The 16,634-nt window shown below is 43.6% G+C and overlaps 1 protein-coding gene across 2 annotated transcripts in view; it reads left to right on the forward strand.

Annotated features, from left to right (window-relative positions):
* Positions 1–16,634, forward strand: part of MYO16 (myosin XVI) — a 554,921-nt gene that overhangs the window by 476,959 nt on the left and 61,328 nt on the right. For both annotated transcript variants that reach the window (XM_059902572.1, XM_059902571.1), the window contains exons 29-31: positions 2,069–2,165; positions 6,800–7,046; positions 8,951–9,219. In XM_059902572.1, the coding sequence (XP_059758555.1) occupies positions 2,069–2,165; positions 6,800–7,046; positions 8,951–9,219 (613 nt within the window). The remainder of the gene's footprint in view (positions 1–2,068; positions 2,166–6,799; positions 7,047–8,950; positions 9,220–16,634) is intronic.

Consider the following 16,634-nt stretch of genomic DNA (forward strand, 5'->3'; position numbering starts at 1 on the left):
TTAGTCATCCCTTCCAGCTGTCTTCCTGCCCGGGGTCTCCATTGAATTAAGGGAGTAGAAGTAGAATCCAGCTCCTCCACCTCCACCCGGAGGTCTTGTCTGCATGGTGCGTTCCCTCCATATGTTCGTTCTCCACGAGTGGTCATTACTGATTCTACCCGTTCTGTAGTATTGCTGCCTATAACTCTCTGGGAGTTTCATTTTGGAACCCAAGTTTGCATGAATTTTGCTTTGGGGATTGAGTTTCCTGCAGTGAGTTGCATACCACAGTCGACAATGAACAGAAAGATGACGTGCTCCCTCCTTCCCAAAGCCTGCCTCACAGCTTTGCTCTGTGGTGCTCGCAGACAGTACCAACTGTTCTTCCTGTTGACTGCCAAAATCAGTCAGCAGTTGGGAAGAAAAAAAACAAAACAAAACTCTATGAATTATGGAAAATAACTAGGGAGAGAGAATGGCACTACAATGGGGGGGGGGGGGGAAAGTGACAATTCTCTGTGGCCACCCATTCAAGTGCCTGCCTCAAATCTCAACCAATTTAAAGAACACTAAATGAAGAAGGACATCTAGTCAACCAGGGGCCTGTGAAACAGGAGAGCGGTTGAGGGCTTGTCCTGTCCATCCAAGTGGCTAGCCCGACTGCCATAATGCAAGATTTGAGTCTCAGTCTCTTGCAAAACTGCATGCTTCATTAAGAAGACAAATCTTGGCTAAGGGGAGAGCTACATAAGATGGGAAGTGACAAAATATGTTCGGAGTAAACTCCGTTTCCATGTGAAAAGCTTCATAAGCTACCTCTGGCCAAAGCACTCTAATGGCAAGTCTGACCCGTCAGCCTTTTTGGTACCTCATGGTGTGTATAAATGTGCCAGCTTCGGGTGTCCCTTTGACGTCTGACACAGGCTGCGGCGGTAAGGGGTGGTGTCAGCATTTTAGTGTCCGCGGCCCATGCTTGGGAGCACATGTGTTGGTCTCTCAGCTTCATGGTGTTTGTCTCAAGTGCTAAGAAGATGACTATGAACATATCACAAGGTTTGCCTGAGCTGTATTTTTTCCGTATCTAACAGGATATCACCTCTGTGTGTCCGCGGCTCTTCCTGTTAGTATTTCCCAGGCTCTTCTGCAATTATTTACGTCTGCTCCCCCTAAGAGACTCTGAGCATTTCCATTGTGAAGGGCATTTCTTACCCCTACCACAGTTCTGTGAATTCTTAGAAAATAAGCACAACACACCAGAAAATGATTTTGAAAACGCATGGTTATGGCTTATTGTTATGTGTTTTTCAGAACTTTCTTTGGCTGCTCTTCTCATCAATAGCGGAACATTTGGACTGGCTTGCATACCACCAGAGCTTTAAGTAGAAACTGATTCGGTAACATGCTGAAATTCCTTTTTTAAAATTCTAGACAAGGATGTTCATTGTATAGCTACTGTTTAGGCAGGCATCTAGCAGATTACTGCTCAGAGATGACGATGTGAAGACTTTTTACTTTTGTGCTGCGGTTCTATCATTGCAGTTGTATAAACATTTGATTTATAATAACATATGGTGTAGTCGAAAAAAAATCATTGAAATGAAACAGTTTTGTGCATCACGTTTAAGTTGTTTTTGTTTTTGGTCTTTTTGTTTGTTCACTTTTCCTTTTTCACAGACGCAACCTCCTTGCTTTGAGTTGCGGAAAGAAAAGGATCATAAAATAAAGATAAGGGTTTAGCTCTGGGATTTGGGAATTCATTCATGGGAACGGTTGTATCTTCCAATAAAGAGTCAAGGCCCGTGTTTTCCCTTTGCGCTGCAGGGGGCAACCACGACAGCTGTGGTGTATGGGTATTTGCAAACGTTAGTGACAATGTATACACACAGCAAACATACTTATTAGACCAAAAGCTTGGGGATTCTGACGAAATGTAAAAGTGTTACAAGAATATGGAAGATGTACTGGAATTACTTTTGTTCGCTTTGCTTCTTCTAATCCTTTTCTGGAAAAACCTCTTGCCTGATTATTTTCCCGTTGTTATTTTGGCATCTTCATGCTGTTAAATGTTTCCCTGCTGTTTGCGTTTTAGATTGGTGTTCGAAAAGTATTTCTGAAATACTGGCATGCCAACCAGCTAAATGATTTGTGCCTACAGCTGCAGAGAAAAATTATCACCTGCCAAAAAGGTAACAGTTACACACTTCACAGTAACAGTTCAGTGACATTTCTGAACTTTGATGAGTCGGAAAATACAAAATCAGTTAGTGAACCCCCACGTTTAAATGTTAAGGGAACCTACATTATAGTGGACCCCGCCATGGCTCTATGCCCATCCATCCCATGGCGCTACCTTCAGGCAAATAAATAGATTTCAGGGGTTTCAGAAGCACTGTAGCTAAGTTTGCTATTTACTTGTCTCTAGATCAGAGTATGCAGACACAGCTCATGCTTTATTTCATGATCATTCTATCTATAATTCTGCATCAAATTTTCACCTAAGTCATAATTTGGAAGAGGGGATATACATACCTTGTAATTTATGCATCCCTCACCTTGAAAATATTCATGCTCGCTGATCCTCCAAGAAGCACAGGACAAGAAGAGTGTGCCTTTGAACCCACAGTGGGAAAAAAAAAACAACCCATGTGACACTTGGGTGCAGATCTGGAGCCAGATTCCTAGGCCACGCCAGTCAGCGCCCTTGGTATGCTAGAGTTTGGAGGACTGCCACAGCCAATTAGCCAAACCACCTTTTAAGTAATTCCATGTATGCCTTGGATAAATGCTTGACTATTTTTCCTCTGTGAAGGGATAATAATATTTGGACTGTTATCTTTGATAGCAGATAGCATCTATTTCATGTTAACTTTGAGAGTCCATTTAGAATTGTTTTTTTCTATCAAAACCCAAGTGACCGTCGAAAATAGGTACATTTTAAAAATCATAACTATGCCTCACATGAAACATACATACTTAATAGATTTTTAATTTTAATTTGCTTAATAGTTTAATTGTATTATATATCTCTAAAGAAAGGTAAAAAGGGGAGAAATTAATCTACAGGCTAACTTTTGGTGGAAGCAGCCGTGATGAGCTTAGCTCTGTAATGTATCTGAAACTATTAAAAACAAGTGCATCTCAGAGAACGCGGAAAACTGCCTTATCCTGTTCAAGCCTCTGTCTATGCGAGCCCCTGGGGGATTCCTTCAGGCACACCCCTGGCTGAAATCTCTGACGGGTCCCATCGTTTTCTGACGATAAAAAGTCCTGCCATATGCTAGTTCCTCAAACAGACTCGGTTCAGAATTTAGCAAGTCCCGTCCACGTGAAGGTCAAAAGTCAGAATCTCATTCCAAGTTAAATCGTCCCTCTCGGCTCCCACTCCAGGTGGGAGCCGAGAGGGACGATTTAACTTGGAATGAGATTCTGACTTTTGACCTTCTTAGGTGCCCTCCGGGGGGAGGGAATAAGTAAGGGGACAGGGTCGCCCCTCAGTCCGACCCACACCCATGTGACCTGGCCTGGGGTTTCTCTGGCCAGCAGGCAGGCAAGGGTTAACAGGCTCTCTGCATATGTGGGCGCCTTTCAGCCCTCACCTGTGCTACCCACCTGGGAACCGCGAAATCTCTCCTTTGGACGTCACTTGGAAGTCCCCATTGACACTGCCTGTGGGCCTGGGCGCTCTCCAAGAGGAAGTCTCTTTAAATGACCCCTGGCAGGCATCTGTGTCTTGATAAACGAGGTCTGGTGGCCAAGAAGCACAGTTGGGGACCCTGACAAGTGAGCCTCTCCCCGTAGAGCCGCCCTGCATTCAGCCCCTGGCAGCGTCGGCCTCCCAGGCCACCGTGTCCTCCAAACTCCAGACCATGTGGCAGGTTCTCTGGCTGGTCCCCCGAGGCCACTTTCACCAGCGTGGTGTTCAGGGGCGGTGGGGGGCGCCTCGGGTGAGGGAGGATCTATGCAATCCTCACTTCTCTCTGGGTTAGGGTACTCTGGCCTTCTCTGTCACTCATCAGTGTAGGAAAGGGCTGGGCTCACAAGTCTCCTTTTGACTGTTCCCTTTGCAATTCCTTTCTGTGTGGTCAGTCCAGGCATGCCCTGGGAGCTGGTTAGAAATGCAGAGTCTCAGGCCCTGCCCCAGAACTCCTGAATCAGAATCTGCATTTGCAGCCGCAGGCTGAAAGTGGGATGGGGAGAGTCCCCTTTACAAGACCACCGCTCTACCCCCTGGGCTGTGGAGCCAACCGAGAATTCCATTTAATACCGCGTTACACATACATGGAGCGGGGTATCGCTTTCTCCTGGAAATTTTCCTACATGTAATTAGAAGGCTGCGTACCCTGTCTTCCATCAGGGGTGCCCGCTAGTAATGTCTCCTCTGGTTGGTTACAAATGTTAAGTCGCTGTGCCCTATGGACCTGACACAGAAGAAATTAGCAGAACTGTAGTTCTTTCTTCACCTCTAATGATAAAAATTGAGAATGGTTTTTAAAAAGTGGATAAAGCCCACAATTTCCTATTGCATAAATGAAATAATGGCTGTAAAAGCATTTTTTTTTAAAATTACAGGCTCTTAAATGCAAAGCATTAATTATTGATTTTTATTTTTACATCTCTTAGAATCATTGCTTCAGTCTTTTTTGCTAGTGTGAAATTCACTCAGAATTTATATCATCTGGAGTCATTTCCAGTTCTTCAAGAGTTCTCATTTTTTTCTTTGTAAATATTGGGTGGCAGAAAGCTGTAGTTACAGCTCAGTCTTAAATTTAATCATTTCAATTTCAAATTATTCCCAACAGAAGTTTCCGTCTGACTATATACCTTCATTTTATCCTGCATGAAATTGTCAGAAAGAGACAAGTATTAATTATCTATTTGTGCCAAATTTATTTGTATTAATTGTCTCTTAGTAAAGGTACCATGTTTTAGCAACTAGTATTAATTTTTTTTTTTTAATTTTCAAAGATTGCTAGTGCAAAGTGTGAGAAAACAGGGTCTGGACACAGGACAGTGGATTCCCAGGTCTACGTGGATCCAATGAATAGTCCTGCTGTAGTTGGAGGTCAGAAGTCTGGCTTGTCCTCATTAATCTTCCCTTTATTCCAAGAGATTAAACATCTTAAGTATACCCTCCCATTGTCAATGTCTAGATTTTTTTTAATGTAACAGGAATGAGCGAATGAACAGAGAACAGGCCTTCTGCTTCTCTCTCTCGCTGTGCCTGTCACATGGCTAAAATTTCTACATTTTATTCCGCATTTTTGATTCCCGGGAGTCTGATTGTACCTTTAGCTGTTTAATTTTTTTCTCTTTTAGATTAGTTCAGCATGACTGTTTTTACAGTTATCTTAATACACTGCATTCCAAAGTAACTAAACACTTAGTACTGCCATCTGAGAAAAAGCCTTGAGCATTTTAGACGTCTGCTTATTATTTGCCTCTGAAGCCATAATTGTGGAAAGTTGTGTTCGCCTTTCCATCTTCTAATCGAGTAAAGGCATCTAAGTGAATATCCTAAACATGTATAGATACCCACACATTTATTCTCCTATAGCCAGGGAATATTTTAAAGCACTTAATACTGTATAGGATGATCCCCCCTTACAGAGGAGAATAAAGTGTCTTTGTTACCCACATTGGTTTTCCCTACAATTATAGCTCTTCCTATAATCCAAACAACTCCTTCTAACCATAGAAACTTAGAATGAGAAGGGACGCATCCTAGCATCAAATCAGAATTGCTGCCCCTCATCTGTCAGCGCATCCCTGAGCAGGGGCCATCCTGTTTCTTGAACTTGCCTGGGTACCGGGAGCTGACTCTCTCCCGTGAGATGCCAGATCTGTTTACAGCCTGTGCTCGTTGTTAGAAAGGTCATCCTCATATTCATCCCAAATATGCTTCCCTGCACCTTCCCTGTTGTGATCTGCTCTCTGGAGAGCTACAGATCGCATCTACGTGGCTGGAAGGTAGAGTTTGGCCTCATAAGGGCAGAGATCTGAATCCCCGCTCTACCGTTCATTGGTTGTGTTTACCTGGAGGAATTTTCTCAGCCTCACTGAGCTTCTCTTTCTTTGGGTACAAAATGGAGATACTGGTACATGAATGACCATCGAGTTTGGGCACTGAAAGATGGGTTGGAGCGCCTAGCACATGGCAGTGCCTTTACACGGTGGGCGTGACTTTTATTTTCAAGTCTTACATTTGTTACTGACACATAAGTGATTCCAAAGTGTGTTCATCCACCTGTTTCCCCCAATTCTTACACGTTTTTCTAGCCCTGCTTCCCCAGAAAGCGGAAGGATGACCCTTATTTCTACACAATCTCTTCCCAGAGCCTTAAATGCAGTGTTAGTTTTTCTAGGAGTTAAGTCACAATCCTGTTAACAATATGTGCATGGTTTTCAAAGACTACATCCGTGAGCCTCAGACGTTTCTGTTATAATCTGATATAAAATAATGTGATTGGTGCATCCCCAAAACGGTCTGATGAGAGCCACACCCAGAATTCTCTGGGGTTCGGACTTAGTTCTTTCCATCAGTGTTCAGCCTGTGTTACCACCGGAAGGAGGGAAGCTTTCTTAGAATATTACCTGCACGATCTCATTCAGGGTGAGGATTTTTGCCTCCACTGTTACCATTACTGAATGTAGATATCTTTTTTAATATAAGATTAGAATGTTTTAGTAAAGTCCTAGACTGGGTTAAATATATTTTATTTTAGAGCTGCTCCAACATAATGTATTTGGACTTGTTGATGTACATCTGGGTTTTTTGCTTTTGCTCCTCTCATTGACCCATCATTGTGTTCTTTTACTGAAGTTATCAGAGGATTTTTAGCACGCCAGCACTTGCATCAGAAAAGGAGCATTAGGCAGCAAGAGGTCACATCCATCAACAGCTTCCTGCAGATTACAGAGGACCTGGGGCTTAAGACCTATGATGCCCTGGTCGTTCAGAACGCCTCGGACATTGCCCGCGAGAATGACCGGCTCCGGAACGTAATGAATGCTACTTACCACAAAGAGAAGTTGGAGGCCAGGAACAAGCAAGAGGAAGGAACCAAAAGGTAAAGGCAGATAGTGCGCAACTTCAGTGACCTACGTGATTGATCCTGGGGCGTCAAGAAAATGCCAATAGTCCTTGACGCAAAGTTCCATCACTCATGACTGTAGGGAGAGGAACAAGCACGTATGCATGCGCAGTGTGTTAACGTGAAACCCCCTGACATCTGAAAGGATGCTTTTCCTGGGCTTTCCTTCCACAAAATAGATGCCCCACGTGTTAGTTTAGGTCCCATGAAATAATTGCTTCACCTACCGTGCTTGCATCACTGACCATCTCAAGCACAAAGTTTTAAGGCATCTAATCTTTCCGTCTTAGCAAAGATATATAGCTTGGCTCTCTACATCTTTATGCAAGTGTCACGTATATAAATAAGGCTGACTCCTAGAAACGTCTGAAAACCTGACCCCCAAAATGGAGAAGACACTCTAAAAACACAAAAGCAGTGAAATCAACGAATGGGTTGCCTGTATTATATTTCCCTTAGGAAACTGTCACATCTTCTTTGCCAAAAAGGAAAGCTCTGGGGAAAGATTTGTATTTTAAAGTTCACGTTGGATGCTGAGCTTGAAATAGACATGTGAAGAAAACTAAGTCCTTCTCCACTTTACCACTCTTGTCTCTCTGTGACAGACGAGGACACCTGTGATTTACCATCCTCCCTGGGTCTTTCCATCCTAATTTGCTGTCAGGGAGATGTTTGTTTTTCCATAGGAACTTAGTAATATCTAGTTGTTTGTCACCGAAAATGACCCCCCTTCGCCTTGACTGCGATGTCGAATGATTTTTTATTAAAGTGGAAGTGGTAGTGTGTCTCTCACTAATTAGCCTCAAATATCTCAGTGATTAAATACTGAAAAAATTCCCTTTGTACGGAAAACTGTAATTAAACATTACAGGGAAAACAAATTATCCACTGAGTGCCATGCTTTCATCTTCAGCTAGTTCATTTCCTATATGGGCGTCTGGCTCTGGCTGGCAGTAGATCCCAGCTCTGTTGGTGCTCTGCCACACAAAGATATAATTATAAAAACAAATGCTCGGAGACTCCTGGTAAAATGAATGCATTGGCATCTCCCTGGCACATGATTACATTGACATGTGAAGCCAGAAGGAATTTTTTTTAACCAAATAACTATTAATTTTATATGACTTCCAGAATAATATTTATTATTTTCTCTGCTGGAGCTAAACAGCCACCCCAATTTCTCAATTTCATTATGTATTCATTTGCCTGATATAAAATTAAGTGAAGAAGTATTTGTCTATTTATTTATTGAATACCAGCAGTTCACTTGGCATTGGGCAACCAGATGGAATAACAGAAGAAAAATAACAATCCTGCACATAATTAAATAATTGCTGATGGAATTTAAATGGCAAGGGAAAGAGAGAGAGAGAGAGACAGGGAAAATGAAAATCTTTGATGGTTTTAAGTAAAGCATCTACTCTTTTGCAAGGGCAAACAGAGATAACTCCCAGCATTTGATGCATCAGTAACTCTCTATTAAGGTGGATTTCCCAGAAATTATCATTCGGATTGAAATTCTGGTTTTTTTGATTTGCTTAATAATCAGGGTGTGAAAACTTCACTCAGCGAATGCCTGATAGCAAATGTGGCACTCCTTAAGACATCTTGGGTTCCGGTGAGATTTTTTTCTAAAGTAATAATGATGAGTCTCGAACGTGCTTATTTATCATGAAGCAGGGGCTGGCGGGATGAAGCGGCTTCCTCTGGACGCGCCGGACACCAGGGCGCTGCACGCAGCCTCCAGCCTCGGCGGGAAGGCTGTTTACCAAAGAGCCGTGGTTATGTCTGCTTGAGCCGGTTCATTGTTGCCATCTGAATAATGCATCTGGGTCTCTCTGGCGGGGCTGTTTGTGTTTGTTTCCCACACACACACCCAGAGCTGAAGACAAGGGTGGACCCAGGCGCCTCCACTGCAGCTCCGTCCCGGTCCCCATGGCGGTAGACAGCCTGGTCCAGTCCCAGGCTGGCCCATCCACCCCGTCTCCTCTGCACTCGGTGCTCAGCCTGGACGACAGCAGCGGCCTCCCGTCACCACGGAAACAGCCTCCGCCCAAGCCAAAGAGGGACCCCACCACGCGGCTGAGTGCCTCCTATGAGGCCGTGAGCGCCTGCCTGTGGGCTGTCACCAAGGACTCCTCCAATGAAGGTTAGCCTCGGGGAAGGGGGACCCCGACCCCCGTTGGGTTGTTGATGCTTGACTTCCGGTCTTTGAGTGCGCGGCAGCAGTACTTTGCTCTAATATATTTTTAGTAGAATTAAATCCATTGTTGGCTTGCCAGGGGGCCCCCCCTTTTTTGAAAATTTTTATTTATTGATTTTTGGCTGCGTTGGGTCTTCGTTGCTGCACGCGGGCTTTCTCTAGTTGCGGCGAGCGGGCTTCTCATTGTGGTGGCTTCTCTTGTTGCAGAGCATGGGCTATAGGCACGCGGGCTCAGTAGTTGTGGCACGTGGGCTCAGTAGTTGTGGCTCAAAGGCTCTAGAGTGCAGGCTCAGTAGTTGTGGCACACAGGCTTAGTTGCTCCGCAGCATGTGGGATCTTCCCGGACCAGGGCTCGAACTTGTGTCCCCTACGTTGGCAGGCAGATTCTTAACCACTGCGCCACCAGGGAAGCCCACCAGGGAAGCCCACCAGGGGCCCTTTAATCATTAAACATAAATAATATTAATTCAAATCTCTAAGCCTCTTAGGGAAAAGCTAGTTATATATCATTTCCTTAACTCCTCTCCTGACTTCCACATTGAATGAGGAGCCTCAAACCAGAACAATTCAGAAAGTCGGTCGCTCATCCATGTAAACTTTTGCAAATTAAAAAACTAAAAAGATTCATCTGGCTTCCCTATTATCACAACTTAATTAAAAATTAAGCCTGCTTTATCACCACACAGTAAAGTGAAACGATTCATGCAGAGGAGAATCATGACTCAGGAAAATTCAGTGAGTGAAACTTTGGGGACTAGACAACAAAGGTTTCTGCATCGGTGGTCTAGACATATTTATGCAAAACCACAGTTTATTCTCAATTAATTCTCTCATAGATTAGTTCATGTGATATCATTGCTTAATTTTTAATTTTTACAATTGTGAAAAGCAGAGGAAGTCCTTCTTTGCAGAACATTTACTAACTTCACAGATTTTACTTATCACCCTTGGAGTATGAGGCCCTATTCTAGGCCCAGGAAGGTACACAATAAATAAAACAAACAAAGTTATCTTCCCCCATGGGGTTGGCATTCTAGTGGGGAAGACAGATGGTAAACACAATAAACAAATAAATACACGGAATATTTTAGACGATCCTGGCTGCAGAGGGAAATAGAGTAAGAGGCGGTGATGCAGGGTGAAATTCTAAAGGAGATGACAGCGTGGGTTTCACTAGAAAATATTACGTGAACAGAGAAAGGAGCACAATTTCTTTGGTAAATAAACGAGGCAAAAACGCAAAAGCACAGCAAAGCCATAAGCTCCTCTTTGGGAAGAGACAGCTGACACCAAGGAGGCAGCGGGCAGACCAGGGGCCGGAGGCCCGCAGCAATGAGTCGACCCTAGTAATCTTCAAAGATGCTCTTCACCGGTTGCTCTAGAAACAGTAGATCCTTCAGGAGAATGTTTTTAAAAATCGCTGTTGTCATGTATGAGTCATGTTATAGTAATGTTTAGATGGTGATGTAGCAGAAATTCATTACTTTGGGGAGAAGAGGACAAGTGTGTGTTTTTAGCATCATGGTAACAAGGCAAATAAAAACATTAGAGAAACCATCTGGAGGAGAGTCTTCAGGTGGATGCAGACGTGAGCATAGATGGAAAGCAAAGGCCCTCCAAAGAAAGAAGCCGTTCTTCTGTTCTCCCCAGTGTATGACACAAACTAGAAGAGGCTTATAGTCTATGCAAGTCATAAATACTCCCCCTGAGAAGGTAGGCCAGGTCCCATTTTCATCATTATTACTTGTAGATTTCTGTAGTGGATTTACGGTGCAGATCTCTGTGTTGAAATAAGAAGATTTGGGGGGCATATTGGGAAAGGTAGAGTAGCGTCTAAAAGGATAAGCCTAATGAGATGGGAAAATGTGAAATAAAGACTCAAGACAGCATCAGAAATTGAAAAAAAAAACAATATGAAGCAAGATTGTATATAAGATGTACAGCAATGTATATAAGATACAATGTATATAAGATGGAGCCCCATCCAAATTTGAACACCACCGATAAACTCTATAAATTTGGATAAGCAGGCCTCAAAATAGCCTGTGAAGCCTAAAAATGCTTTCTGTTCGTGCGCACGTGAAAAGTCTACCTGCCCTGGAGTTGAGATTTTGGAGGAGTCGGGTGCCAGCTCATCACATAGTTGAGAAAGGGGGTAAAATATTGAGGATAGAACTGAGTTCTCTCATCTGGGCAGCAACAGAAAAGGTCAATTTAAAAAATTACTCAAGAACCACAGGAGATAAAAATATATCTAAAAGCAAATGATAGGAAAAAAAGATTAATGAAGAGGAAGCAAGAAAGACCCCAGATGTAAAACTCTGACATTCCCACTGCTGCAAGGAATCACAAGGCCCTTAAGGCTGGCTGTTTAAAATACATGATGCGATATCATCAGACTTGCAAGACGTTTATATAAATTATAGGTTCTTGGGACCTAATTTCAGCTCACATGTGGCTCTAAGATGCTTTGGGTGTCTCCCCACTGAGGCCCACCCCGGGGGAACTCATGTTTTGGAGGCTTGTGACAGGGCCGGTCAATAAATCGGTTCCTTCTTTACTATCCACATTGTTGGTTCTTTCTTACAACACATGATTCCTAATCCTGATGGCTTGACAGCCACCTCCGCATCTCCTGCAGCTAAAGGTGAATTCCTGTGTTCAGGAATGTGCTTTAAATGGGTCTTTAAGGATAAGAAAATTAACCTGACGGATTGGATAGAGGAGGTGTGCTGGGGGGTTTTGGTAGCCGTAGGACTGAGGCTTAGTCATTCAGATCAGCAGTGCCCTGGATTTCTAATAAACCATCCATCAGCAGTGGCTCTCGTCACCTTTACGCCATAATGACAGGAGCTGAAGGTGTCCAAAAAGTCGCCACTAACCACTTGTGGCTATTTAAGTTTAAAATAATTACAATTAAATAAAGTTTAAAATTCAGTTCCTCAGTCATTAGTGCCAAGGACTCAACAGCTGCAGGTGTGGAATTTCCCATCATCACAGAAAATTCTATCAGACAGCCCTAATTTTTTTTTAATTGGAGTATAGTTGATTTACAATGCTGTGTTAGTTTCAGGTGTACAGCAAAGTGAATCAGTTATACATATACATATATCCACTCTTTTTTAGATTCTTTTCCCATATAGGTCATTACAGAACATTAAGTAGAGTTCCCTGTGCTATACAGTAGGTGCTTATTAGTTATCTATTTATATATAGTAGTGTAGATATGTCAATTCCAATCTCCCAACTTATCCCTGCCCCCCCTTACCCCTTGGTAACCGTAAGTTTGATTTCTGCATCTGTAACTCTATTTCTGTTTTGTAGACAAGTTCATTTGTACCCTTTTTTTAGATTCCACGTATACGTGATATCATATGATGTTTGTCTTTCTCTGTCTGACAATTCACTCAGTATGACAATCCCTAGGTCCATCCATGTTGCTGCAAATGGCATTATAGACAGCACTGATTTTAAATTCATGTTCTCACCACGGGGGCAAGACTGAGTTTTTTACACCTGGTGATATGTCACGCAATTATCCTTCTTCTGCGTAAGATGGGAAGGAAACCTGATCACTGCATGAAGTGCTCTGTGAACACTGTTCATAAGAATAAGACCACAAATCAAGTTCAAGCTCTTTTCTTTTACAAATAAAGCTGCTAGTCAATTCAGAAGGTTATAGAGTGAAAAGAGATCTGTTTGGAGAATGAAGGCCAAGAGGCAACACCTTTTATGCCCAATCCTGTTCTTATTAACACGTGCCTCTCCTAGAGGTTTTCATCCAGTATACACGGTCATAGTGAAGAGAGGCCGGCCAGAGGGCTCGTTTTTCTTCTCTACCTTTGTGCCTGAAAAGCTGGAAACAATTTTATGGGCCAGTAAATTTTAACACTTGTTTGCAAACTATTAACAAGCGAGAGCCAACTATTTGAAAGTATGATTTTTAAAAGTTTGGGGTTGCTTTTTGCAAACAGAGACTAGGAAAGGAAGAACCGGGCCGTGACTTCACTTCTTCTTTGCAGGGAAGCTGTCAGTTGAGAGCTTTTCTGAAGAGCTGAGTTTCTAAACCCAATGTGACGGCTTTCTCCCCAACACAGTGACACCTGGATGGTGAAATAGCACAAGACAGGTTTCTGGGGGGCAGCTCTAGGCGCCACCACTTATGCCCGGTGATGTGAGATGCACACCCAGCCTCCCTCAGTCTCCAGCCGCCCGCTCCTTAGAAATAACACCTGAGGAATCTGTATTTCTTAGAATTGCTGTACAACTCCCTTTGCAACAAAACACAGTTTATATGTATAGGTACGAGAATGGTTCAGCTGTGTGGCTTAATTTGGAAATAGCGTTACATTTCTTTCTCTTTTTTATTGTCTTGTTTATGAATTTTTTCTAGAATAGCACTTGACACCCAGTAAGCACTCAATAAATACTTATTGAACAAATAAATCAATATAATAGAAAAATATTTCTTTGTGCTGCTTTCATGAAAGCAGAATTAGCTTCTTATCAATAAATCAAAATGAGCACAATTTGGCAAGGTTCAACATGTACCCTTGAGATTTGTCAGACTTGGTTTGTCAGCATTATTTTTAGCAGAATCCCCTTTATAATATTTTTTTCTATTACCTGAAATTTGACGAAAATTAGGTTCTCCGTGAACGCTGCCCTGAGAATGTGTGACAGGGCATAACAGGAGAACATAATTATGTTTCACAACTTATGGCTCATTTGTCCATTCAACACATGTTAATTCAGTGTATTCCACGAGCCTGGCCCCTCCCCCCGGGCCTTGGAGACCAGTGGGCTAGGAAAATGGGCAAACAAATTATGAGAGAGGCAGAGTAACAGCAAGGGCGCCAAAGAGCACGGAGCAAGAGGGGCTAACCCTCACTGGGACCTGTGGAAGGGTCGAGAAGGACATTTAAGAGGCCTTCCACACGTGGAGGGCAGTCAGTGGGGAAAGATGGGGCGAGAGCAAAGGTAACCAATTCATCCCTCAAAAAAATGACCTAGCAAGGTTGTAATCTGTCGCAGCTCAGTAGAAGCCCTTCTTGTCCAGTTTGTAAGCTGGCTGTAAATCGATACTGACCTCACTCAAGTATGCAACAGGCCCGCCAGCCAGGGAGCTGGCTTTATCCAGGCATCCTTCATGTCTTAGGTCCTGAGCAAGGCACACAGTTTGCTCTGAAACTGGGCAAAATCACACTGGGAGAGTTGGAAAACGGAGGATAACAACACACACAGATAATACAGGTATTTTCTTGATGAATGATCTTCTCATTTCTTTTTTCTCATAGATTTAATATGTAGGCATCTTATTCTCGGTGAGAATGGGGCCAAATAACTTGTGTCTTGAGGCAAAGTCACCGACATGCCTTAGCAAAATACTCAAAGGCAAACTATTTTGTACAAGAAAATGTTTACCTCCCAACAGAATCTAAAAATGACACAAGTCCCTAGATCATTGCACAGTAACTCAGATAAGAGTCAAGTTTAAAAAAAAATGAGAGGGCTTGAGAATGTGGGATTTATCCCTTAAGTTACTGTTAGGACACTAAGACTTGTCCTCGAGGTGATCTGTAACCATGAAATGTCTCCCTGATCCCATCTCACTTTTACCCATAAATCCAAGGACTAAAAAAATTGTTAAGAAAACTCTTAATATAAATTCACTCTTAACAGCCCTTAAATCCTTATTTGCAAATGAACAATTAGGAAGGACTTGTGTGGACACACACACACACACACACACACACACACGCAAAGGAATAACCATAAAGCCAAATTAGAGTCTTAATTCTCTAACTGTGGTATTCTAATTTCAGTTTATGAAGAATGAAGCTTTCCAGTTCCTGCCCCAGATATTCTTTTTTTTTTTTTAATTAATGTATTTATTTATTTATTTTTGGCTCTGCGAGGGCTTTCTCTAGTTGCGGCAAGTGGGGGCCACTCTTCATCGCGGTGCGCGGGCCTCTCACTATCGCGGCCTCTCTTGTTGCGGAGCACAGGCTCCAGACGCGCAGGCTCAGTAGTTGTGGCTCACGGGCTCAGTTGCTCCGCGGCATGTGGGATTTTCCCAGACCAGGGCTCGAACCCGTGTCCCCTGCATTGGCAGGCAGATTCTCAACCACTGCGCCACCAGGGAAGCCCATGCCCCAGATATTCTAATTTGGTAGCTACCGAGTAGGACAGGCACCGTGCTCCTTACATCCTCAGTAAAGCACCCCAGGTGACCTGGTATTGGTGGACTGCAGACCACGCCCTACAGAACCCTGTTCTATGACTCATGGCTGATTTCTGGTTCTGTGGTAATGATATGATGTTGATGGTAACAGCTGACACTTACAAGTGTGTATCACGTGACAAGCACTATGCTACGTATCTTCAACCTTTAGAGCTACCTGATGGCGTGAGACTGTCGCTGTGACCCCCTGTAGACGAGGGCGTGGAGTCAGGGAGCCGTGGTGTATCCTGTCCCATGCTACACACCCAAGCAGTCCGATTCCAGAGGCCAGTCTCTCAGCTGCCTCCTGACAACCCAGGCTACTTTTATTTATCATCGTTTAATTCAGAAAAGCTTTCCTCTGCATCTAAAGCACACCTTGTGTGCTTTATATCTTTATATATTTATAAGGTGTGCATATAGCACACCTTGTGTGCTATATGAATATCATATCAGCTATCTATTGTTGCCTACCAGCTCCTCCAAAACTTGGATATTTAAATAAAATACGATTATTTTATTACTGTCTCGGGTTCTGGGTGTCAGCTGGGCTCATCTGTGTGTCTGTCCCTCAGGGTCCTCCATGAAGCTGCACGTGGTGGCTGGAATCACCTGAAAGCTGGTCCCTTGCATGCCTGGTGCCCAGAGATGTCTAAGGACTGGGACTGCTTGCCCATCTCTGTGTCCAGGTGGTCTCTCCACCCGGTTTGTGCAGCCTGGCAGCTTCAGGGTAGCTGGACTTCTTAGGTGGGCAATCAGTGTGTCCCCGGTGCCTGCTCCAGGAAAGAGAACGCCGGGCGGTCACTCTCTTACCTTTGATGAGCAGCCTTGGAAGCCACACAGCATCACTTCCACCACTGCCACCAGACAGTCTCAAAGGCGCCTCCAGGTCGAGGAAGGTGAAATAGACTCGAACTCTTGATAGGACTGGGAAAACTATCGTGGCCAATTTTTGGAAAATACAGGCTGCCTCAATCCATCCTCTGGACAAAACAATTCACATCCCTCCCACGTGCAAGATGCACTCACCCCTCTCCCATGCTCCCCAGAGCCTTATCCCATCATCACGTCAGGCTCAGGTCCAAGCCCCAAATCCCACCATCTAAATCAGGTCCAGGTGTTCTGGCTGCTCAGGTAA

The sequence above is a fragment of the Balaenoptera ricei genome, chromosome 18, assembly GCF_028023285.1.
Source record: "Balaenoptera ricei isolate mBalRic1 chromosome 18, mBalRic1.hap2, whole genome shotgun sequence".
Classification (NCBI taxonomy): domain Eukaryota; kingdom Metazoa; phylum Chordata; class Mammalia; order Artiodactyla; family Balaenopteridae; genus Balaenoptera; species Balaenoptera ricei.